The 23,691-nt window shown below is 47.0% G+C and overlaps 1 protein-coding gene across 1 annotated transcript; it reads right to left on the bottom strand.

Annotated features, from left to right (window-relative positions):
* Positions 1 to 802: 802 nt before the first annotated feature.
* Positions 803 to 10,152, bottom strand: LOC123515378 (G2/mitotic-specific cyclin S13-7-like). The gene is made up of 7 exons (XM_045273900.1): positions 9,923 to 10,152; positions 9,319 to 9,531; positions 4,114 to 4,299; positions 3,469 to 3,575; positions 3,283 to 3,363; positions 2,362 to 2,514; positions 803 to 1,301 (listed from the first exon to the last, which is right to left on the bottom strand). The coding sequence occupies exons 1-7, from the start codon at positions 9,989 to 9,991 to the stop codon at positions 1,085 to 1,087; spliced, it is 1,026 nt and encodes a 341-aa protein (XP_045129835.1). The 5' UTR covers positions 9,992 to 10,152; the 3' UTR covers positions 803 to 1,084.
* Between the last annotated feature and the right edge of the window lie 13,539 nt (positions 10,153 to 23,691).

Raw genomic sequence — 23,691 nt, 5'->3', positions numbered from 1 at the left:
TGGGATTGACAAAGGTTTCTGCTGGCTGTGAAGACAACACTTCCCTTGCATTCTGTCTTAAAACAACTTCTAAATTACTAAGGTACTTTCTATACTAAGATAACAAATAAGAGGGACTTTTTCATACTAATCTCTCTTCGATTCCTTAATAATCACTAACTCTCCAGGCAGGCAGTGGTTTGTAATGCAATAAATACAAGTTTCTGAGGTAGACAAAGGTTTCTCTTGACTCTAAAGCATAAACAACGTAAAGACAACACTTCCCTTGCATTCTGTCTTAAAACAACTTATTAATTTCTAAGATACACGTAACTTTCTTTTTTTTATACTAAGATAATACATAATATACTTTTCTTATACTACTCTCTTCGGTTCCTTAAGAAATACTAACTTTCCAGATAGACAGTGGCTTTCTAGTGCAATAAATACAGTCTACACACACTCATACAATATTAGAGTTATGTACACACACACACACACACACACACACACACACAACCAGATATATATATTTTTTATGTTAATCTCTTCAGTTCAATAAAAAGTGACTCTTCTAACTCACAATGGCTCTAATGCAATAAAGGAGATTTGATATTACCGTGTTATTTTTTTTTTTTTCATCATTATTTTATCTCTTTCTCCTCCTCTTCCTCCTCTTTCTCTTCCTATTCTTTTTTTATCTACATCCTTTCGTCTTTTCTTAATTATCACCTCCTCCTCCTCCTCCTCCTCTTCTTATCATTTCGTCTTCATCACTATTAACACTATATATATATATATCTATTTCCTCCTCCTCCTCCTCCTCCTCCTCTTCGTCCTCTTCGTATATTGTTATCACTATTCTACCTCCTCCTCCTCTTCCTATTCCTCCTATTCATTTTAATCATCATATCACCCAACCATTTCCTCTTCTTCCTCTTCCTATCCTTTCGTAACCATCACTATCATCACTATATTACCTCCTCCCCTTCCTCCTCCTCCTCCTCCTCCTCCTCCTCCTCCTCCTCCTCCTCCTCCTCCTCCTCACCATCGTCATAACCAACACCAGAGTCACGTGTGCGGGTCACCAAAACAAACACAAACCTTACACACCACCACCTCCACACGCCCTTAGGTCCTGCGGTGTTTCTGAGGGCGTGGGGCTCCCGGGGGCGTGGGTGGGGTCGCTGGGAGGATCTGGGGGGTGGTGGTGGGCGTGGTCGAGGCCTAGAGGTTCCAGAAAAGGCTTCATGTATTGTGTCATAAGGAAGGAACAGAAGCGAATATCTTTTCTTTCATCTTCAGTGTAGAGGTCAGTCAGTCTGCAGGGAGGGACACGTGTGTTAAGAGGGTGACCAGAGGCGCCCTATACTGTAGGCACTATAAACACTGCTACACCTTCTACAAACACTGCTACACCCTCTACAAACCCTGCTACACCTTATATAAACACCGCTACACCCTATTCACTGCTTTCCAAAGGGTCTAGTTGAAGTTACACGGATTTTTAAGGGTGCTTTTTTGGTTTAAATGCCGTTAGTTGAAGCTAGTGTATTTCAAGGGTGTTTGTGTGGTTTAAATGAGTCTATTGAAGTTACAGGGGTTTTTAAGGGTGTTTTTATGGTTTAAATGGATGTAATGGAGGTCACGGGGGTTTTTAAGGGGCTTTTGTGGTTTAAATGTCGTTAGTTGGAGTTACAGGTTTTTTTAAGTGTGTTTTGGGTTTAAATGGATGTAGTGGAGGTTGCAGTGGTTTTTAAGGGTGTCTTTTTGGTTCAAATGGATGTAATGGAGGTTAAGGGGTTTTTAAGGGGTGTTTTCTGTGGTCTAAATGGGATTTTTTAAGGTGTTTTTGTGGTTTAAATGGGTCCAATTGAAGTTGCACGGGTATTTAAGAGTGCTTTTGTGATTTAAATGGATCTAGTTGAGATTAGAGAGGTTTTGAAGAGTGTTTTTGGGGTTTAAATGGATGTAGTGGAGGTTACAAGGGTTTTTAAGAGTGTTTTTTGTGGTTTAATGGATCTAGTTAAGTTACAAGGGTTTCGAAGAGTGCTTTTACTGTTTAAACGGCTCTAATTAATAACACGGATGTTTTTTGTGTTTTCTTTTATGATTTCAACGACAGATTAACAAGATTTGACAGGAGAAAGAGTCGCTGAGAGAGAACCCGGCTTGTCATCTCTGTGGCCTGCAAAATTGTAGTGTTGGGAGAGCAAAGCATTTCTATATACGGCTTTTACACACACACACACACACACACACACACACACACACGCACTATACCCTCCCCCCCACACACACACACCTATCATACCCTTCTAGCAATCATCTTTCATCTGGCACCCTCTACAACACGTCCTGCCCAGCCAAGCCTCATCTTACAGGGTGTGCAGGGTGGTGGAGAGGTCAGGGCAGGGCAGCAGGGTGAGGGATGCCGTGAGTGCCGCCGCCGCCTGCACGCTGGCTCTGTGTTGGGTCACCGCATAGCTCCCAATACATGTTTCCGTCACGTACCGCGCTACACCCAGCACACGCCTGGAAATACGGTCACAAGGTCAAATAAGGTCAGGTAAGGTTAGGTACGGTTAGGTTAAGGTTAGATAAGGTCAGGTAATATTAGGTAAGGTCATGTAAGGTTAGGTTAAGGTCAGGTTAAGGTCAGGTAAGAATAGGTTAAGGTTAGGTAAGGTCAGGTAATGTTGGGTAAGGTTAGATAAGGTTAGATTAGGTCAGATAAGGTCAGGTTAAGGTTAGATAAGGTTAGGTAAGGTTAGGTTAAGGTCAGGTAAGGTTAAGTAAGGTCAGGTAAGGTTGGATAAGGTCAGGTAAGGTTGGATAAGGTCAGGTAAGGTCAGGTAAGGTCACGTGATGTGTTATTATACAGTGTGAGAGAATGGCAAGAATAGTAAGAGGAAACTGAAGGAAAGACAGGAATATAAGGTCGCTGCTGTTGTTATTACTATTACTACTACTACTAACTATGATTGTGAATAGTGATCAGAAAATGAAGGAAAAACATACTACTACTACTACTACTACTACTACTACTACTACTACTACTACTGCTGTTGCTATTACTAATATTACTACTACTACTACTATTACTACTGTCATAACTACTATTATGACTGCTGTTACTGTTACTAATACTACTACTACTAAAACTACTACTATTACAACTGGTATTACTACTACTACTACTACAACAAAAACCATTACAACAAAAACAATTACAGCAACAACAACAACAACATCAACAACTACTACTACCACCACGACTACCACCACCACCACCACCACCACCTGTCCATCGTGCCGTGCTGGGTCGCCTTGAGTGCCAGGTGGTTGAGGAAGTACCAGCTGGTGGGGCAGTAGAGAGCGAACCTGACGGGACCCACAAAGAAAACGGGATGTAACAAAAGAGGAAAATATACAAACATTAACATACCTCTCTCTCTCTCTCTCTCTCTCTCTCTCTCTGATACTCACTCTAGTTTGGAGAGCAGCAACACCTCCATCCTGGTGAAGTGGTGATGCTTGTAACTCGCCCCGCAGATCCTAGCCAGCTCGCTCACTCGGGGCAGCACATTCTCCTCCTGCCGCAGAGAGAGAGAGAGAGAGAGAGAGAGAGAGAGAGAGAGAGGGTGAAATTTGGAAGTAGGTGGAGTAAGAGCCGAGAAGGTGATGATGGAGAAGGAGGGTTATGATGAAGAAAAAGGATAAAGAGAAGGAAAAGAAGGAGGAGGAGGAGGAGGAGGAGGAGGAGGAGGAGGAGGAGGAGGAGGAGGAGGAGGAGGAGGAGGAGAGGAGTAGGAGAAGGAGAAGGACAATGACGACGATAAAGGATGAAGATGAGGAAGAGGAAGAGAAAGAGGAAGAGGAGAAAGGAAAGAATGAGAAAGGAAGAAGAAGAATGAGAAAGGAAGAAGAATGACAGGGAGGAGGCGAGAAAGAGAAAGAGAAGAAGAAGATGAAGAAAACAACAAGAAAAAATAGAGAAACAATAACAATGATTTAAAACTCCAAAAATAAAAAAAACACACCCAAAAAACAAAACATATAAATTTTCCTAACACACACACACACACACACACACACACACACACACACACACACACACACTCTTAATCTCACCATTTTCGCAGCGACCAGGAGAGAGCAAAGGCCGAGGAGCTGCAGACAGTCTTGCGCCAGTGAGGTGGTGGCCAGGAAGCGATCACACAGACTCACAGCCACAAACAGCGTCTCTGAACCGAAATGCAGCTGCTGGTTCACCTTCTGCAGCCAGTGAATCAGTGTGCAGCGCATGTGTTGAGTTACCTGTGCGGCAGAGAGGGGGTGAGGAAGAGGTTGGGGTGGAGGAAGAGAGAGAGAGAGAGAGAGAGAGAGAGAGAGAGAGAGAGAGAGAGAGAGAGAGAGAGAGAGAGAGAGAGAGAGAGAGAGAGAGAGAGAGAGAGAGAGAGAGAGAGAGAGAGAGAGAGACAGACAGACAGACAGACACAGACAGAGAGAGAGAGAGAGAGAGAGAGACAGACACAGACAGACACACACAGACAGACACAGACAGACAGAGACAGAGACAGAGACAGAGACAGACACAGACAGAGGACACAGACAGAGAGAGAGAGAGAGAGAGAGAGAGAGAGAGAGAGAGAGAGAGAGAGAGAGAGAGAGAGAGAGAGAGAGAGAGACAGAGACAGAGAGAGAGAGAGAGAGAGAGCGCGCTGAAGTGAAGCATAAGGGAAGGGAGAGAAGATAAAAAGGAAAAAAAAAAACCGCAGTGATAAAAACAGGAGTGAGAGACAGAGAGAAAGAGTGAAGGAAAAGAAAAGTAGGACAGAGAGACAAAAAGAGAGAGAGAGATGAACTACTGACCGAGTGATGAGGAGTGAGATGCAATAGGGAAATGATGAGATGAGATGAGAGATGATGTGATGTGATGTGATGATGTGATGTGATGTGATGTGATGTGTGATGTGATGTGGTGTGTGATGTGATGTGATGTGGTGTAATGTGGTGTGGTGTGGTGTGGTGTGGTGTGGTGTGGTGTGGTGTGTGATGTGATGTGATGTGATGTGATGTGATGTGATGTGGTGAGTTGGTTCAGTCATTCAGTAACTCTATTATGATGTGGTGGTGATGTTCAATGATGTTTTAGTTGCAGTGACTGTTTGATCCGGTTTACAAATGTCTTAATGGTTCTAGTGACAGTTTAATCGGTTCTGGTGGAGGTTATTGTGGTTTTCAAGTCTTTTAATAGTACCATAGTTTATCCCTTTCTCTACCATGATGCGTTTCCATATTCATTCTGGTGACTATTTGGTGATTTTATACAGCTTCAGAAACTCATGTGGGGATTAAAATAGTGAAGACTTTAGCCATTAATCTTCTGAACTCTATAGACCTTTCGTAATGTCAATAAAATGGTGTTATCGTAGCCAAACTGTCTTAAAATGCCCTAAAAAAAAAAAAAAGAGGCTCCATATTCGTTCTGGTTACTATTTGGTGATTTTATACAGCTTCAGAAACTCATGTGGGGATTAAAATGGTGAAGACTTTAGCCATTAACCTTCTGACCTCCATAGACTCTTCCTAATGTCAATAAAATGGTTTAATCGTACACAAAACTCATGGTAACAATGCGTCCCAGTATAGAAGAGTTTAATGGGTTTTGATGCAGATTAATGGGGTTTTCAAGTGTTTTAATGGTACCAATGATAGTTTAACAGGCTGTAATGGGAGTTAGAGGCTTCGAATACTATTTTCGTGACTAGTAACAGTTTAATAGTGACCTGAACGAACTTAAAGCGATCTACAACCAGTAACTAACACAACACCTCGAAAAGCACCTATACCGAACAAAATCATACTGAAATAACTACAAACAAACACGTGTACCTGGCTGTAGCGTCACTGTAATGCGCTGAGCAACTTAAAATAATGCGTTTTGATTCAGAGTGGATGAAATTAAGGGAGAAATGAGTGAGGAGTGTGTACGTGTGTGTGTTTTGAGAGAATAATGGGAGGGAGCATAAGTGAGGGAGCATAAGTGTGACGTGTGAGTGTTTTGGGAGTATGAGTGAGGGAGCATGAGTCTGTGTGAGTGTTTTGAAAGAATGTGAGGGACCATAAGTGTGTATGTGAGTGTTTTGAGAGAATGAGTGAGGGAGCATAAGTGTGACGTGTTGAGTGTTTTGGGAGAATGAGTGAGGGAGCATGAGTGTGTATGCGTGAGTGTTTTGGGAGAATGAGTGAGGGAGCATGAGTGTGTACGTGTGTTTTGATAGAGAATGAGTGAGGGAGCATAAGTGTGATGTGTGAGTGTTTTGATAGAGAATACTTGAGGGAGCATGATTAGTGTGTACGTGTGAGTGTTTTGAGAGAACAAGCGAGTGGTAGAGAGAAGATTTAAAAGAAAGCTGAGTTTTGATAGAGAATGAGTGAGGTAGTGAGATAAATGAGTACGTGTGAGTGTTTTGGTAGAATAAGTGAGTGGTAGAGAGGTAGAGTGAGCTTAGATATGTGGAAGATTTAAAAGAATACTGTGTTTTGATAATAAATGAGTGAGATAGTGATGAGATAAGTGATGTGTGTATGGAAGTCAGAAGATTAATGGGCCACAGTCTTCACTATTCTAATCACCCATATAAGTTTCTGAAGCTGTAGAAAATCACCAAATAGTCACCAGAGTGAATATGGAAACGCGTCATGGGACTGAAGGGGTTAAAGGCACCAAAAACACACTTACAAATGCAGTAACAACTACACACTTCACAAAAAACACTCAAAATAAAGGAGAAAGACAACACAGGGGTTAGTTTGATGTTACTGAAATGCACTGAAGAAATTAAAGACACCATAACTTAGAAAACAAAACACAACACTACAAAATACACTGAGAGGGAAAGAGGAACGTAGAGGTGAGTTTTGTGTCACTAAAATACACTGATCGCTTTACTAACACCACTTAACACAACACAACACTACAGAAACACTCGGTAAAGGAACAAAAAGATTATACAGAAAAATAAAACGAAAGAGGAGGAAGGAAGAGGAGGAAGGAAAGAGGAGGAAGGAAAGAGAACGAAGAAGGGAATATACAAAGGAAGACAAACAGCAAGAGACCCTGAGGAGAGGAGGAAGAAGGGAAGAGGAGGAAAAGAAGAGGAGAACTAAACAACTCCTTCCCTCTGCCACACTTCAACCCTGTCACTTCACCCCTGTCGCATTCCATCCTGCCACATTCCAAGCCTGCCACACTTCAATCATGTCACACTTCAACCCTGCCACTTCAACCCTGCCACACTCCAACCCTGTCACACTTCAACCCTGTCACACTTCAACCCTGCCACGAGCCAACCCTTTCACACTCCAACCCTTTCACTCCCCAACCCTGCCACACTCCAACCCTTTCACTCCCCAACCCTGCCACACTCCAACCCTGCCACACTCCAACCCTGTCACACTCCAACCCTGTCACACTCCAACCCTGTCACACTCCAACACTGCCACACTCCAACACTGCCACACTCCAACCCTGCCACACTCCAACCCTGCCACACTCCAACCCTGCCACACTCCAACCCTGTCACACTCCAACCCTGCCACACTCCAACCCTGTCACACTCCAACCCTGTCACACTCCAACCCTGCCACACTCCAACCCTGTCACACTCCAACCCTGCCACCTCCAACCCTGCCACACTCCAACCCTGCCACACTCCAACCCTGCCACACTCCAACCCTGTCACACTCCAACACTGTCACACTCCAACCCTGCCACACTCCAACCCTGTCACACTCCAACCCTGTCACACTCCAACCCTGTCACACTCCAACCCTGCCACACTCCAACCCTGTCACACACCAACCCTGCCACACTCCAACCCTGCCACACTCCAACCCTGCCACACTCCAACCCTGCCACACTCCAACCTTGCCACACTCCAACCCTGCCACACTCCAACCCTGCCACACTCCAACCCTTTCACTCCCCAACCCTGCCACACTCCAACCCTGCCACACTCCAACCCTGTCACACTCCAACCCTGTCACACTCCAACCCTTTAACTCCCCAACCCTGTCACACTCCAACCCTGTCACACTCCAACCCTGCCACACTCCAACCCTGCCACACTCCAACCCTGCCACACTCCAACCCTGTCACACTCCAACCCTGCCATACTGCAACCCTGCCACACTCCAACCCTGCCACACTCCAACCCTGCCACACTCCAACCCTGCCACACTCCAACCCTGCCACACTCCAACCCTGCCACACTCCAACTCTGCCACACTCCAACCCCGCCACACTCCAACCCTGTCACACTCCAACCCTGCCACACTGCAACCCTGCCACACTCCAACCCTGCCACACTCCAACCCTGCCACACTCCAACCCTGCCACACTCCAACCCTGTCACACTCCAACCCTGTCACACTGCAACCCTGCCACACTCCAACCCTGCCACACTCCAACCCTGTCACACTCCAACCCTGTCACACTCCAACCCTGCCACACTCCAACTCTGCCACACTCCAACCCCGCCACACTCCAACCCTGTCACACTCCAACCCTGCCACACTGCAACCCTGCCACACTGCAACCCTGCCACACTGCAACCCTGCCACACTCCAACCCTGCCACACTCCAACCCTGTCACACTCCAACCCTGTCACACTCCAACCCTGTCACACTGCAACCCTGCCACACTCCAACCCTGTCACACTCCAACCCTGTCACACTCCAACCCTGTCACACTCCAACCCTGCCACACTCCAACCCTGCCACACTCCAACCCTGCCACACTCCAACCCTGCCACACTCCAATCCTGCCACACTCCAACCCCGCCACACTCCGACCCCGCCACACTCCGACCCCGCCACACCTGACCCTGCCACACTCCGACCCCGCCACACTCCGACCCTGCCACACTCCGACCCCGCCACACTCCGACCCTGCCACACTCCGACCCCGCCACACTCCGACCCTGCCACATTTCGACCCTGCCACACTGCAACCCTGCCACACTCCAACCCTTTCACTCTCCAACCCTGCCACACTGCAACCCTTTCACACTCCAACCCTGCCACACTCCGACCCTGCTACACTCCAACCCCGCCACACTGCAACCCTGCCACACTGCAACCCTTTCACTCCCCAACCCTGCCACACTCCAACCCTTTCACTCCCCAACCCTGCCACACTGCAACCCTTTCACTCTGCAACCCTTTCACACTGCAACCCTTTCACACTGCAGCCCTGCCACACTGCAACCCTGCCACACTGCAACCCTCACACTCCACAGCCCTCCAGGGACCTGAATGGCGTGGCTTACCTGCGGCTGGTTGGCCATACAATTTTCAACGTGGTAGTGAGTCTCCGCCGCCTTCCTGTTGGTGAAAATGTCATCGGCGTACTGAGCCCCCAGCACTGTCTCTAAGGGCGTGAGTGAACCCCCGTCCACCTCCACCTCATCACTGAAGTCCTGATCCAACACCGAGTCCCCACCCAGCGAGGATCTCCGGATGTTCTTGTCATACTCATACTCCTGAAGGCGACGCAGAAGGTAGTTTAAATTCTAGCTGTTTGTTCAAGTGGGTTCCGGGTGTATTTTGTGATGTTTAGGCTGGGGTTGGTAGGGTGTTGTGGAAGTTAATGGGGTTTGTAAGGGTGTTTGTGGTTGTAGTGATTGTTTGAAGGGTGTAGTGGAAGTTATTGGGGTTTGTAAGGGTGTCGTGGTTGTAGTGATTGTTTGAAGGGTGTAGTGGAAGTTATTGGGGGTTTTAAAGGATGTTTGTGGTAGCAATGACAGTTTGAAGGGTGTAGTGGAAGTTATTGAAGTTTTTAAAGGGTGTTTATGGTGCTAATGGCACGTAATCACCCTGTTAGACTCGTTCAAGTTACTGAGACGCGCACACACTCTCCCTCTCCTCTCTCACCATGGGGTCGTCACCGGAAACCTCCAAGGGGTCCTCCACAGGGCGCGCTACGTCCATTCGTTGCTCCATAGCGCCGGCGTTCCCCTGGGCGTCTGTCTGTCTGTGCCTGTGTGTCTCGCCGAGCCGCGCGTCGCCTGTCAACAAACCAGAGGCAGAGTCGTGAAGCTTCGAACATTTGTTTCACTGTGTCATTGAGGCGTGATAGTGTTAGGGGGGTGATTGTTGAAGTAGTAGTAGTAGTAGTAGTAGTAGTAGTAGTAGTAGTAGCAGTAGTAGTAGTAGTAGTGATGGGGGTAGTGGTAGTAGTAGTAGTGATGGGGTAGTAGTAGTAGTAGTGGTAGTAGTAGTAGTAGTAGTAGTGGTAGTAGTAGTAGTAGTAGTAGTAGTACTAGTTTTCTCTAAGTTTAAATTAACATCACTACTACTACTACTACTACTACTACTACTACTGATAAATTAATTCCTCTCTCTCTCTCTCTCTCGATTAAAAATTAACAAAATACAGTAAACTATACAAAAAAAAATTACCCTCAACTTGACAACTTCGGAAAGAGAGAGAGAGAGAGAGAGAGAGAGAGAGAGAGAGAGAGAGAGAGAGAGAGAGACACACACACACACACCTTCCAGAACCACGTCCCACCAACAACTGTCTCTTCCCACTGTTTCTGCCCTTACCACACACCCAAACTGCCACATCTTCACCCTAACTCACCCCACCACACCACCACCACACCCACGCACCCTGCAACACCCTGCAACACCCTCGAAACACACCCTAGCCCTCGTGTGTTGCGGTGTTGTGGCTCTGTGTTACGCTGCAGTATTGCCAAATTAGGTTCGAGTGTTAAGTGTGGCAACGTGGCTTCACTGGTGTTGTTTGGTGTTGTTTGGTGTTGTTTGGTGTTGTCTGTGGTGGTGATTGGCTTGTCAGGGGATGAAATTGGTGTTGTTCTTGTTTGCTTTGTTTGTTTAGTTTGATTGTTGTGTTTTATTTGGTGTTATTGATGAGAGAGAGAGAGAGAGAGAGTAAAAGAGAGTTGAATAGAGTAGTTCGTGATCTCTCTCTCTCTCTCTCTCTCTCTCTCTCTCTCTCTGAACACAGTAGAAAGACACCCCGTCCAATGGAGAAGAAAACGAGATGTAAACACTTAATCATAGAAAACGCATACCCTCTCCCTCCCTCTCTCTCTTTCTCTCTCTCTCTCTCCCTCTCCCTCTCTCAAACTCAAATATTCAAGTCTCGGGGCCAAATAATTCCTTCAATGTGGGTTGTTTGCTGTCAGTACACGCTTCGCCTCACGGGAAAACGCCACCGACTGTCCACTTTCCCGCCACAAGTCAGATTTGGCCCGCCATAATCGCTTCCCTGTGTTCGTGTCCCCCATGCTGGCCTTGGCTTCGGCTTCATGTACCCGGTCATTGTGTTGGGTTAGTTTAGGTTAAGTTAGGTTAGGTTAGGGTGGGTTGGAGTGGGTTAGGTTAGGTTGGGTTGGGTTGGGGTGGGGTGGGTTAGGTTGGGTTAGGTTAGGTTAGGTTAAGTTGGGGTGGGTTAGGTTAGGTTAGGTTAGGTTAGGTTAAGTTAAATTAGGTTAGGTTTGGTTAGGAGTGTAATGAGAGATATTGTGGTTTTCTAGGGTGTTTTTTGCGGTTCTAGTAATAGTTTGACTTGTATTATGCACATGTACACACACACACACACACACACATGACTAACTAATGATCAAAGTAACTTATTCAAGACACATACTTTACGTTATTCTTTTGTCTTTTTAACAGGCAACATCTCAGTAAGCCATTTTTATCCCTGTCTCCTCGTTACTTTCGTCTCCCTTGGCCCAGTGTCGGTCTTACATCAAAAGGAATCTTAACAGGTGTGTGCTTCGAAAAGAGTGAGAGAATGAAGCGTCTCGGAATGTCTCTATTGCTTCACTCAGCTCAATATTCTGAAACATTTACAAGCCGCATCTCTTCTACTTTCAATATGCTCTTGTTGTTGTTGTTGTTGTTGTTGTTGTTGTTGTTGTTTGATTGCAAGTTGTTTAATCTATTGTTTCTATAAAAAGATTAACAAGATTTGTACATTATTACCATGAGGAACAATCTCTGGCCTTTACAAACAATAAGGATGAAGTTGCACTGTTTACAAAGATGTTTTTACGCTTCCAGTGAGAGATTAACAAGATTTCTACATTAATGGTATGAGAAATAGTCTTGTGGCCTTTGAAAACAAGCGTAGTAGTATTGTCCAGGTTTATAAGATGTCTTTTGTACGCTTCCGGCGACAGATTAACAAGATATCCACATTATTAGCATGAGAAGCGGTACATGCAGAGAGCCAGGCTAATCACTTCTGTGGCCTTTGCAAACAGTACTGGTAATGATGCAGGGATTTATAAGCATTTTTACGAGTCCGACGACAGATTAACAAGATTTCCACATTATTAACATGAGAAACAGTACAGCGAACACTGCTAATCATCTCTGTGGCCTTTGAAAACAGATACGGGTTTGTAAGAAGGTGTTTTACGTGTTTGGCGACAGATTAACAAGATTTCCACATTACTAACATGAGAAGCAGTACATAGAACACTGCTAATCATCTCTGTGGCCTTTGAAAACAGTCGTAGAGAGAGAGAGAGAGAGAGAGAGAGAGAGAGAGAGAGAGAGAGAGAGCAGGGCGTTTGAGCAGCCATGACCAGCCAGCCAGCGGTGAGGGAAACGGACGCGACTCTGGCAAGACGATCATTTTGCCTCACCAACTTTGTAAGACTTATCACAGATTTCCTCCATTGATAGATTACGACAGAGAGAGAGAGAGAGAGAGAGAGAGAGAGAGAGAGAGAGAGAGAGAGAGAGAGAGAGAGAGAGATAGATAGATAGATAGATAGATAGATAGATAGATAGATAGATAGATAGATAGATAGATAGAGAGAGAGAGAGAGAGAGAGAGAGAGAGAGAGAGAGAGAGAGATTACAAATTTAAGTAACAGGTTAACACACTACAAACAACAACAACAACAACAACAACAACAACAACAATAATAATAATAACAACAATCACAACAGTTAACCCTTTCATTCCCCTTCTTATCCCTCTTCTTTTCCTCCATCCCTCTCCCTCTCTCCCTCTCCCTCTCTCCCTCTCCCTCTCCCTCCCCCTCAGAGTGACAACAAACAGAAGACAATCGACTTGCGCGTTACTGAAGCGGAAAAGTGGAGAGAGAGAGAGAGAGAGAGAGAGAGAGAGAGAGAGAGAGAGAGAGAGAGAGAGAGAGAGACGTGTGATATTGGTTTGTTTGTTTGTTTGTTTGTTTCTGCGTCAGGGTTCCGATAGTGGCATTGACGAGAGGGGGGAAGGGAGGTGGAGGGGAGAGGGGAGAGAAGAGAGGGAAGGAGAGAAAGAGGGAGGGGAGAGGTAAGGTGAAGGAGGGAAGAGAGGGGGAGAGATAGGGAGGAGTAAAATCAGAGGAAGAGGAGGAGGAGGAGGAGGAGGAGGAGGAGGAGGAGGAGGAGGAGGACAGTTAAGGAATCAGGGAGGGATGCAAAGACGATGGTAGGGAGGAGGAGGAGGGCGGAGGAAGGAAGGAAGGAAGGAAGGGTGGGAGGAGGAGGAGGAGGAGGAGGAGGAGGAGGAGGAGGAGACAAAAAACAAGAGGGATATATAAAAGAGAAGGAAGAGATGACAGCCTTTCATCTTCCACCAAGCGCTGACCTGACCTGACCTCAGAGGGAGTGTTGCGTGACCCCAGTGTGTTACGTGGTGCCCTGACCCTCCCCCGTGCCCCAGTGTCCGTGCCTTGGGTCAGAGGTCACGGGTCACGGGTCAGGGGTCAGCTGGTGTCCGTGTGTCTGTGTGTCCGTGTGTCTGTGTTCAGTGGTCAGCATGTCCTCGAGAAGTAAGGCCTGTGTTGGTGTTTGTTTTGCTCTTGTTTGTTGATTTATTTGTTCATTTTCTTATTAACGTTAAGGATGTTATCACTGCTGCTGCTCCTCCTCCTCCTCCTCCTCCTCCTCTTCCTCCTCCTCCTCTTGCTCCTCCTCTTCCTCGTCCTCGTCCTCCTCCTTCTAGTACTAATACTACTACTACTACCACCACTACTACTATTACTACTACCGCTACTACTACTACTACTACTACTACTACTACTACTACTACTACTACTACTACTACTAGCTATTTAGCTAGCTAGCTAGTGATACTACTGATAATAGCAGCAGCAACAACAACAATGTTAATAATGATGATAATAATAATAATAATAATAATAATAATAATAATAATAATAATAATAATAATGATAATGATAAAAGTAATGATAATAGTAATGATAATAATAATAATAATAATGATAATAGTAATGATAATAATAATAATAATAATAATGATAATAGTAATGATAATAATAATCAAAATAATAACGATAACACCAAACGTGACGTAGCTCACCTCGCTCTCTCTCCCACCGTCTATCTTTCTGTGGGCGCCTCCGTCAGGGGGTCGGTGCGGCGTGAACCAGCTGGGCGGTCACTACGCCAACGGTCGCCCGCTGCCCGCCTGTCACACGCTGGCGCATTCTGCAGCTGGCACTGCTCGGCTACCGCCCCTGTGACATCTCCAGGCACCTGCTGGTGTCCCACGGCTGTGTCTCCAAGATTCTGGCGCGCTTCGCTGAGACGGGCTCCATCCTGCCCGGCGCCATAGGTGTGTGTGTGTGTGTGTGTGTGTGTGTGTGTGTTCTTAGCTATTGATAAGTCATTGATGTATCTTTTAACTCCCGTCAGTCTTCCTCCACCTCCTCCCCTCTCCTCCACTCACGGTGCGCCTTGCCCGGCAGGTGGCAGCAAGCCTCGCGTGTCCACGCCGGCAGTGGTGGCCACCATCAGGCAGTACAAACGGCAGAACCCCGCCATGTTCGCCTGGGAGATCCGCTCCAGGCTGGCCAGGGACGGCGTCTGCCCCCACGCACACCTGCCCTCCATCTCCTCCATCAACCGCATCCTGCGCGCCACACACCTGCCACACCTGCCCGAGGGACGAGGCCTGTCTGCGGATAACCTGCCCCTGCCCTGCCTGTCTCCTCCCACCACTGGCGGCCCTACAGATCCCTACCCTGCTCCAGCCGTGCCTCTGGCCTGCCTCCCCACCGCCTCGCCGCCAGCGCGCCTCGCCACGGACGCAGCGCCTTCACCCCACGGGAGGTATCGCGGGGCAACGGTGACACAGGCACCTCCACCATTGACGCCGCCACAGGCCCATCCCCTCCCTGCCTCCTCCGCCTCCCCGGCAGTAGCGGCGGCCAGGCGTGGTCAGGGGAACATCTGGTGGGCGCCGCGAGCGGACTCAGCGGAGCCCTGCACTCCGCAGCAGCGGTGGCGCGCTATGCAGACCACCGAGTTAGCCTCCTGAGCGCCCAGCTGCGCCCGCTGCCGCTGACCGCACTCAAACTTGACTCCTTTGAGGGAAGTTCCGGGTGTGCGGAGGAAAGCGGCAACGCTCCAAACGCTGCCCTCACCATTAAGGGCGTCCCGCCGCCCCCCGCCCTTCACAGCATCCTGCAGTCTTCTTATCCCTTCAGATTCCCCAAAGTCCCGCCAGACACCATCTTCCCGCTACCGTTCCCCTGCCCCGCGCCGCCCACCCTGCCACCACCTCACCACACCCTCCCCAACACTGACCCTGCCTCACTCCTGCCCGCCGCCAGCCACCGTCTGCACCTGGCGCCCCTCGCTTCGCCACCGCCGCTAGTGCTCCAAGGCGCCTGTGTGACAACCACCCCAGCGCACACAACGCCCCAGGACGGCCGGCATCTCACACTCACAGACCCGCCGCTAGCAGACGCGCCTGCTGTGTCTGGCGTGGGTGGCGACACACCAGTGCACAGAGTGACGACCGTTACTGAAAGACTCTCCTTCAGCCCCTACACCGCCCCCAGGAGGAGGAAGGCAAGCTCGGAGGCGCCAGACGCCCCTGCTTGGCCGCCACACGTCACTCCTGTCTCCTGTTCATCTGATGTGACAGAGGAAAGCCTCAGCCCGCCCGCCCTCACCACACCAGCCGCGCCGCACAGCCCACCGCCCGTCCGCCGTAGCCCAAAGCCCCGCATCACACTGAGGATCAAGCGGTGCAGGGTGGTGAGGAGCACAGACAACCAGCAAGGCCACACTGACTGGAAGGGCGTGAAGGCTGAAGAGACAAGCGTGGCGGGGTGCGGCGCGGAGAGAGTGAGCACGATAAGCCCCGCGCTGACCACAACCAACAACACTCCCCCTGAACCACAACACAATGACCAACAACCACACAACCTCCCAGGGCCCGCCACGCGCCCCGCCACGCAACACGACACGGTGACGCTGAAGTGTACATCCCTGCCGCTGTGGGAGGGCGTGAGGGAGCGCCACGCCCCTGCCACTCCTCGCGGGGCGGTCAGAACAGCAAGGGTTGAAGTGGGGGAGGATGAGCACGGCAAGTCACCACCACCACCACCTCTGCCGCCATTACCAGTGTTTACTTCAGCAGGAGAAAGCAGAGACATGAAGGTGAGCCGCGAGGTGTGTGCACAGAGCTTCCACACCGCCGGCCGAGGCTGCTCCCCCACCACCGCCGTACACACCAGCACTGAGGGGCGGGAGCACGTGTCAGGCAGCCGCCGGGCGCACCTCAGAGAACCTCAAGAGAATGCTGACCGCAGCACACATGCCGCAGGTGGCAGTGAAGTGAGGCGCGTGTGTGATGCAGCAGTGACAGCCGGGCGGCGCAAGTTATCCAACGACGCGTATTTGAAAATACCGACCAGCACAGCACAGCGGCGACCAGACACTGGAAAGCGTGGCAGAGGCAACCTGCTGAGCGACAAAGAGCAGCAGTGGGGCGCCTCCCTCCTGGCCAGGCCCTGCAGCTGCCGCGCCAGGGCGGTTCGTGAAGGTAAGGCAGGATTTGAATCTGCGACAGAGCAAAGGGACAAACTGTCAGCCACACACGCCGCGGCCCTGCCTTGCCTGGACACACACCTCACACACCACCGCGGCCCGCGACGCTGCACGAAAAACGTCAACCTGGAGCCTTGCACCAGAAAGCCTGACGCGCTGTTGCCGACTGTGACTGAGACAAATGGCTTGGAGACTCTACATGCCCCTGGTGCTTGTGAGCGTGGTGAAGACACTGGTGATGGTGATGGTGACGAGCCAAGCGCGGGGGTGACCAGTGCTTCCAACAGACTTCACACCTTCATGATCAGGGACATACTGGCTTGAGTGTCGCAGTGCAAGCCGGCTGTTGACAGTGACACAACACACACCACACTGCAGCCTACACATGAACTGTCCTTACCCTGCCCTGCCCTGCTCGTCAGTTAGCGCGGTGGTTCCCTTCACTCCTGCCCCGCCCCGCGCCGCAACACGCCGCCTGTGTCAGGAGTGGGATTGGTGACATACCGCCACCGCCACTCTGCCCCTGTACCTGTCATCACTGCAATCACCACTGCTACACTGTGTTGTGCTCTTAAAGAAATAAACAAGAATAATCTCCAATATTCACTTCCATCAGTGAACCTCTCTCTCTCTCTCTCTGCAGTGACAGACGCAAGCACCAGTGAACAGTGATACAGCAGACGTGCCACACTGTTGAGCTGTGTTAGGATGTCAGAAGGCACTGACCCCCCCACCCCCTTTTCCCGCATGTGTGTGTTTGGTTAGAATAAAAGGATCAGTGATTATTATTTGTATATTTTCATTTGCTTTGCATGGTGAAAATCACAATTCCATTAGTGTCAAAACCAAGTCTTCAAAGGAGGTGATACTGAGGAGGAGCGTGACGCGATGATGCCGGGTGATGAGATGAGGGGCGTCGCACCGGGCCACGGGGACCACAGGGACCACCGGGGCCAGGGCAACACAACAATGGACACGCGTCACTCGTACGTGTGTGTGGCGACAGTGATGGTGATGGCGGTCATGATGGAGGGTGATGGTGGATGCTGGATGTGGATGGTGGATGGCGGTGTGGCGCGGCCCTCTAGCGGTGGTTTATCATACAGGGGAATCAAACAATGCACGGCTGCCGCTGCCTACCTTGTCAACACTATTATACACTACACTAGAACACAACAGCCTCCTCTCCCTCCCTCCTCCTCCTCCTCCTCCTGCTGCTGCTAAGACAGGGAAATTTTTACACACTGCCATTATTAACACTAGTAATTCAAGGATGACAAACATTATAATGGAAAATCATTCGACTCACTTGGTTTAATAAAAAAATAATTTCGTTCCAGCCATTTGCCAGTTCCAGTACGGCACAGCACAGTTCACTACCACACTGCAAAACTCACCACTACTGCTCACAATACTAATGATGATGATGATAGCAATAGTATAGTAATAATAATAATAATAATAATAATAGTGATAATAATAATAATTCAATATCAAAGTACAAGATTCTGGAGACACACACGAGAAAAATGGTAATGATTCTCAAAACAACTCCAACTCAACTCCACTCAACTTGCTGCTTCCTGGGAAACACAACACAACACATGGATCACTCAACACTAAAAAAAAACACCACACCCACAACTCAACACTGTGAAGGTGATGGCGCACACACCAGCCCGTCCAAACACACACCACTGACACAACAGACTGAGAGGGACACAGACTGACCCTCCACAACTGTCTGTCTGTCTGTCTGTAAGCCACACTCAGATTCACCTTGCTCTTTCACTACGACAATTTTTCAAGTCCCACATAGACAAGACAGCTTCTCACGATCAACTGGAAATCTTGCCAATCCATCACTAGAAGCATAAAAATACCCTTAAAAACATGAGTACCTTTAACATGAGCCTTTGGAAATGATCGTGGAGAGAGAGCAGAGTGGTTTTGAATACAGCCGTGTGTCTCAACATCTACATTATTACTACCACGATACACTCAGGCACATTGACACCTCTTAACTAATAATAATAATGATAATGTTACATATTGCCTCAGTGAAGTAAGAATCCGGTCACTTTTCGATATTCATTAATTGTATAGCATTTTTAGTCTTATCAGTAAACACACACTTCACTTCACTTCACTCACTTCCTTTCACTCTCCTCTTCTCTCCCTCATCTTCCTTACCTTCACTTCAAACACTTTCCCTCCCTTTATTAATTGTATAGCATTTTTAGTCTCATCAGTAATGCACACTTCATTTCACTTTCCTCTTCCCTCCCTCATCTTGCTACACTGTCCCCTTTCCTTACCTTCACTTCACACTCTTTCCCCTCCTTTCCCTCCCTTTATACTCCTTCTCTGCCTACACACTCACAAGAATACCCCTCTTTTCCTCTTTCTCCCCTCAAATTCTCCCTCAGTGCCCCCTTTCCTCTTCTTTCCTAGTTCCTTCCCTCCCCATTTCACTCAGACTGCTCTTGATAACCTGCAAACTTGTACCTGTCAGTCTGGCTAAGTCTGACACACACACACACACACACACTTCACTGACGATGATGGCCTGGGGGGGTGACAAAGTGGGGTGAACACAGGACACTTCCACACAAACAGATGTGTGACGGATATAATGAAGAAGGGAGAGAAATAAATAAATTGGATATTGTTATGAAGTTAATGAAGAACAAAGAGAAGAGAATAAGTTGAATATTGTTATAAACTGAATGAAAAGGAAGAGAAAAAGAGAGAGAGAGAGTTATAAGATGATAGTTGTAAAATGAAGAAGAGGAAAGAGAAATGGTTGAATCAGATATTGTCAGGAAGTGAATGAAAGCAAAGAGGAAAAGAACAAATTAGATATTGTTACAAAATGAAGAAAAAGAGACAAAGAATGATAATATTGTTACAAAATTAAGGAAAACGGAGAAAGAATTATAATATTGTTACAAATAAAAAAAAAAGCCAAAGAATAATATTGTTACAAAACTGAAGAAAAATAAACAGAAATGAATGAATCAATATTATTTTTGTTTGTCGGAGGAAGTGGAACAAATTTCGGAAACACAAACAGGAGGAAACTTGTCTTACGCCTCAAAACACTGAGAAATGAAGAGAAATTAGAATCATTAAGCCTTGTTTTGTCAGTCTGTGAAAAATAGACTTGAGAAAAAGGTCAGAATATAAGGAAATAAAAATAGAGCATGATAAACAAGAGAGATAATGCAATAAGGAAATAAATGTTAGAATACAGGAGGAATAAGATTGACAATTATAGAAAAAAAAAGAGAGATAAAAAAAAAGATTTATATTCCATCCTGTGTCCCACCACCACAACCACCACCACTCCTCTCACTGCAGTCTAAGTACAAACATGCCTCACAAATCCCTACACACACACACACACAGGGCACCAACACACACACACACACACACGTAGTTTTAATCGATCTGAAACACTGCTCTCTCTCACCACGACTATTTTCAAAGGCCACAGAAATGACTACCAGGTTTTCCAGAGTGTTCCTCCGGTTAGTGGTGAAGACATCTCGTTCCTCTGCCACTGTGATCATAAAAAAACACCCTTAGAGACCTGTAACACTTCTAGAGCCTTTGCAAAGTAGTGGTGGTGTGTTGCAGTGTTTCAGGGGACAGATACACACACTGCCTGAAATATGTGGGTATCTGGAAACCACACACACACACACACACACACACAAAGCAAAATGTGGAAAAATACTGCGGTTATATGTAAGTAAATCAATAATGGCTAAGAAATATTGCTCAATGTAGTAAATATATATGTGGAGAGAGAGAGAGAGAGAGAGAGAGAGAGAGAGAGAGAGAGAGAGAGAGAGAGAGAGAGAGAGAGAGATATTACCTGATGATCCTTAAAAATAAATCTCTTTTTTTGGCTTTTTCTGAGATCTCTATATATACTTTTTATGGAGCTACCGTCAGGGAAACACACACACACACACACACACACACACACACACACACACACACACACACACACACAAACTCAAAAACTAAAAAATATAAAAAATAAATCAGTATTGATGTAAAATATTTCAAAACACATTCTTATATCACAAACACACTCACTCACTCACTCTCACTGCTACAAGAGAGTGAGAGAGGCAGAGTGAGAGAGTGAGAGGTGTTCATTAGCCCTCCTCTCCCTCTCCCTCTCTCTTGGCAGTCCTGAGGTGCAACACAACAGCAGCAAGACAGTGATACATTTCTGGCCTTAAAATTCTATGTCTATCTTAGTATGTATTATTTCATTAAGTATTCTAATGCTTCAAATATGAAAGACATTTTTGGAAACTTAGATATAGAGGATGTATGTATGTATGTATGTATGTGTGTGTGTGTGTGTGTTTTTTTTCGTTTGTATTCTTGTATTTTTTCAATTTATTTATTTATTTACTTATTTTTTCATTTTTTTGTTCAGTTTGAGGTTAGTTTATTTACTTTTTTATTTCTTTTCACACTTTCTTTTTTTTTTGTGAGTTTTCAAGTAATAAAGTGTTGTGCAGCTCAGCGTCACGTAATAAACCTTCCCTTATTCTGCTTATAATTTCTTTACCTTCCTCCGTTCAACATTTTTCATTCTCTAAGGTAACGCCAAACATTCTTCTCCCCTCTGTCCTTCTGTAGTTAAATAAATGTTAGCTTACTTTACTACACATTCATAATTCTGGTCTTGTTCTTCCATTATCTTACTCTTCCACATTTTTCATTCTCTAAGGTAAAGATCAACATTTTTCCTCCCTTAACTCCTTCTGTCTACCTGTTGTCCATTAATCATTGCCTAATTCTGCTACACACTTCTTCTTCTTCCTTCTCTCACTCTCTCCCTCTGTTTATCATCATCTCTTCATTATTCTTCCTCAGAAAAACATTTCTCATTCTCTAAGGAAAGGCCAACCATTTTTCCTCCCTCTGTCCTTCCGTAGTTAAATAAATGTTAGATATCTTATTGTACATCTTTTCTTCTTCTTTCTCTCACTAACTCACTCCTCTGTCTACCATCTCTCATTCACTGACAACACAATAATTTCTCTGTCTTTCTTCATCACTCTTCTGTCTCTCTTATTCCCTGTTCTGTCTCTGTCTCTCTAAATCTTTCTGTCTCTGTCTCTCTTAATCTCTGTTCTCTACATCTCTTATTCTCTGTTCTGTCTCTCTAAATCTTTGTTCTGTCTCTGTCTCTCTAAATCTTTCTGTCTCTGTTCTCTACCTCTCTTATTCTCTGTCTCTGTCTCTCTTAATCTCTGTTCTCTGTCTCTAAATCTTTGTTCTCTGTTGTCTCTATCTTAATCTCTGTACTCTGTCTCTCTGTCTCCATCTTAGTCTCTGTTCTCTGTCCCTCTAAATCTTTGTTCTCTGTTCTCTGTCTGTCTCTCTCTCTCTCTTAGTCCAGCAAATGGCCTGCTCTGCTAACATTTGTCCTTTACTTCACTCCCTCACTACCTCCCTGCCTCTGCCTATGCCCTTCCATTCCTCTCTGTCCCTGTCCCCCACACACTCCCTCTGTCTATGCTACCAACTCCCTCCCTTCCATTCCTCTCTGTCCCTGTCCCCACACACTCCCTGTCTCTGTCCTCCCTAGCTTCACCTTAGCTATGTCCCCGCCACACTGCCCCACCTCCGCCTGCTCCACCTGCTCCACCTCTGCCGTGCCTGGCCTGTGTGGCGCTGCTGTAGCCTCAAACTTAAATTACAAACCAGATCCAAGGTTGGACTTATGGCAATGTTAAGTAATAAAGAGTTGATTGTCTGTCTGTATCTCAGTTAATTGGGAAGTGTTTCTTTGTCATCCTCTATGCTGTATGTAACTGTAACTCATGAGCAAAACACACACACACATACACACATACACACACGACTTAAATAACCTTAACTGCGCAGTCTTAAATATTCTGAACTCCTTCCCCCTCTGCTAATAAAATCTAATAAAAAATTGATTAAAAAATGCTGGAAAAACTGCATTTCCAAACACAACCAGGGAGATATAATGGAGCAACAAAGACACTGCAATGTGAGAGGGGGCACCCAGACACCCACCACCACCACCACCACCACCTCCACTACCTGGCAGCTGGCACTTGATCCCCTCCTGGCACTGTGGCTCATCTGGCACCCACACCACCTGGCCTGCTTGTCACCCCTTGCCACACATCACCAGACAAGCGTGTGGTGATCGTGGTGGTGACAGACACTATTTATAAACTCTGGCTTCACTTCTCACCACACGTCACCAGGACAAGTGTGTGGTGACTGTGGTGACTGGTCACTTCTCCACTTGTCACCACCACACATCACCAGGACAAGTGTGTGGTGATCATGGTGACTGTGGTGAGGTGACAAAAACACCACTGCTCCATTTGTCACCACCACACATCACCAGGACAAGTGTGTGGTGACTGTGGTGACTGGTGAGGCAAGAAAGACACCACTTCTCCACTTGTCACCACCACACATCACCAGGACAAGTGTGTGGTGACTGGTAAGGCGACAGACACCACTGCTTCACTTGTCACCACCACACGTCACCAGAGACAAGCATGTGGTGATCGGGGTGACTGTAGTGAGGCAACAAACACCAATGCCTTCACCATCACCACCACACCAAGCACACAGCGACGCCAGACACCACCACTTCCCATCTCCCACACGTCAATACACAAACGAGCCACACGGAACACAATAATGGTAATTCGAGTGTCCGCTAACCCTTGACAGCCCATTGGTACACCTTTCACTCATCACCACACACTCTGACACACCTTCACTTGTTCCACACCCACAAAAAGAAGGAGGAGGAAGTT

The sequence above is a fragment of the Portunus trituberculatus genome, chromosome 5, assembly GCF_017591435.1.
Source record: "Portunus trituberculatus isolate SZX2019 chromosome 5, ASM1759143v1, whole genome shotgun sequence".
In the NCBI taxonomy this organism is placed as follows: domain Eukaryota; kingdom Metazoa; phylum Arthropoda; class Malacostraca; order Decapoda; family Portunidae; genus Portunus; species Portunus trituberculatus.
Note: the sequence above shows the minus strand (reverse complement) of the source record. Positions and strands in the feature narration are given on the sequence as shown.

What these genes read in the sequence shown, in the direction of transcription:
- LOC123515378 (XM_045273900.1), bottom strand. Translation starts at nt 9,991, where the DNA reads ATGGAGCAACGAATGGACGTAGCGCGCCCTGTGGAGGACCCCTTGGAG. An exon ending in GTATGGCCAACCAGCCGCAG is followed by an intron (nt 4,300 to 9,318) that starts GTAAGCCACGCC and finishes TCTGCCGCACAG; the next exon opens with GTAACTCAACACATGCGCTG. An exon ending in TCCTGGTCGCTGCGAAAATG is followed by an intron (nt 3,576 to 4,113) that starts GTGAGATTAAGA and finishes TCTCTGCGGCAG; the next exon opens with GAGGAGAATGTGCTGCCCCG.